The sequence below is a fragment of the Hordeum vulgare genome, chromosome 7H (genome assembly GCF_904849725.1).
Source record: "Hordeum vulgare subsp. vulgare chromosome 7H, MorexV3_pseudomolecules_assembly, whole genome shotgun sequence".
Classification (NCBI taxonomy): Eukaryota; Viridiplantae; Streptophyta; class Magnoliopsida; order Poales; family Poaceae; genus Hordeum; species Hordeum vulgare.
Window position 1 is genome coordinate 458,559,041 of NC_058524.1, and position 996 is coordinate 458,560,036.

The 996-nt window shown below is 55.7% G+C and overlaps 1 protein-coding gene across 1 annotated transcript; it reads right to left on the bottom strand.

Annotated features, from left to right (window-relative positions):
- LOC123409020 lies at positions 1-755 on the bottom strand. The gene has a single exon (XM_045102021.1). The coding sequence runs from the start codon at positions 623-625 to the stop codon at positions 104-106; it is 522 nt and encodes a 173-aa protein (XP_044957956.1). The 5' UTR covers positions 626-755; the 3' UTR covers positions 1-103.
- Between the last annotated feature and the right edge of the window lie 241 nt (positions 756-996).

The window sequence follows — 996 nt, forward strand, 5'->3', positions numbered from 1 at the left end:
TTTCAAAGTAAATATTGTTGATTCAGTATAAAATTTATATCAATTTAATATAAATTTTATGATACTTATTTTGAAACGCAGGAAGTGCAATACTAGTAACGAATCACTCCCACAAGCACAGGGGGCTGTACACCTGCTCAACGGCGGACCCCTCACCATATGCGTAATTATTGTAACAGCATGGCTCCCTGTACTCGTACCCAGCAACGAGCCCCTCGCCGTCGACGTACCAGCCGCCCATGTCGCCGCCCATCACCGGCGCCACCTCCTCCCAATACTCCAACGGCAGCACGGTGGCCAACGACGGCGCCTCGCCCCCAAGGCTACCTTCCAGCTCCGACAGCATGTCCTCCAGCCCCCCGTCGTCGTCGTCGCTCATCGGCCCGTCCGCCGTGCTCTCGCCGTCCTCCGCCGCAGCCGGCGCCGGCGCCGACGCGATGCCGAGCTCGGCCTCGAGGGACCGCATGACGCGTCTCAGCCGGTCGTCGGCGGCCTCCGGCGCCGTTGTGTCCTCCAGCAGCTCCATCAGGAAGGCCCCGCCGTCGACCTCGGCCTGCCGGCTGCCGACGTAGCATAACTCCTGCGCGTCGCCGGCGCCACCGACTCGCAAGCTCTGGCGATCCATTATGAGCTGCCGCACGGAGTTTTTCCTTATGCTGCGTTGATCATTGTGGTTGCTAATGGTGGGAGGGATCGTGGAGTTATATATAGTATCGGACGCGGCAACGAAGGGGCCGACTTGAGGGAATGGTAGTACGTAGTGTGCATGTCGCGTGTATTATTGCTGCACACTTGTTCCCCATGTGCAACTGACTTGAGACTCCATGAACCCCAAACGTCGCTTTTCCTAGGTTGCTTTCTAGCTTTACCAAGACAATTTTATTTTGTGGCACCTCTCAACACTTTCCAAGGCAGGACCAGTTTTTGAACGGGAATAGTAATGATGCCACTGTGAGCATCTTTAACAAACGCACTAAATAAACGGCACGCATGAAC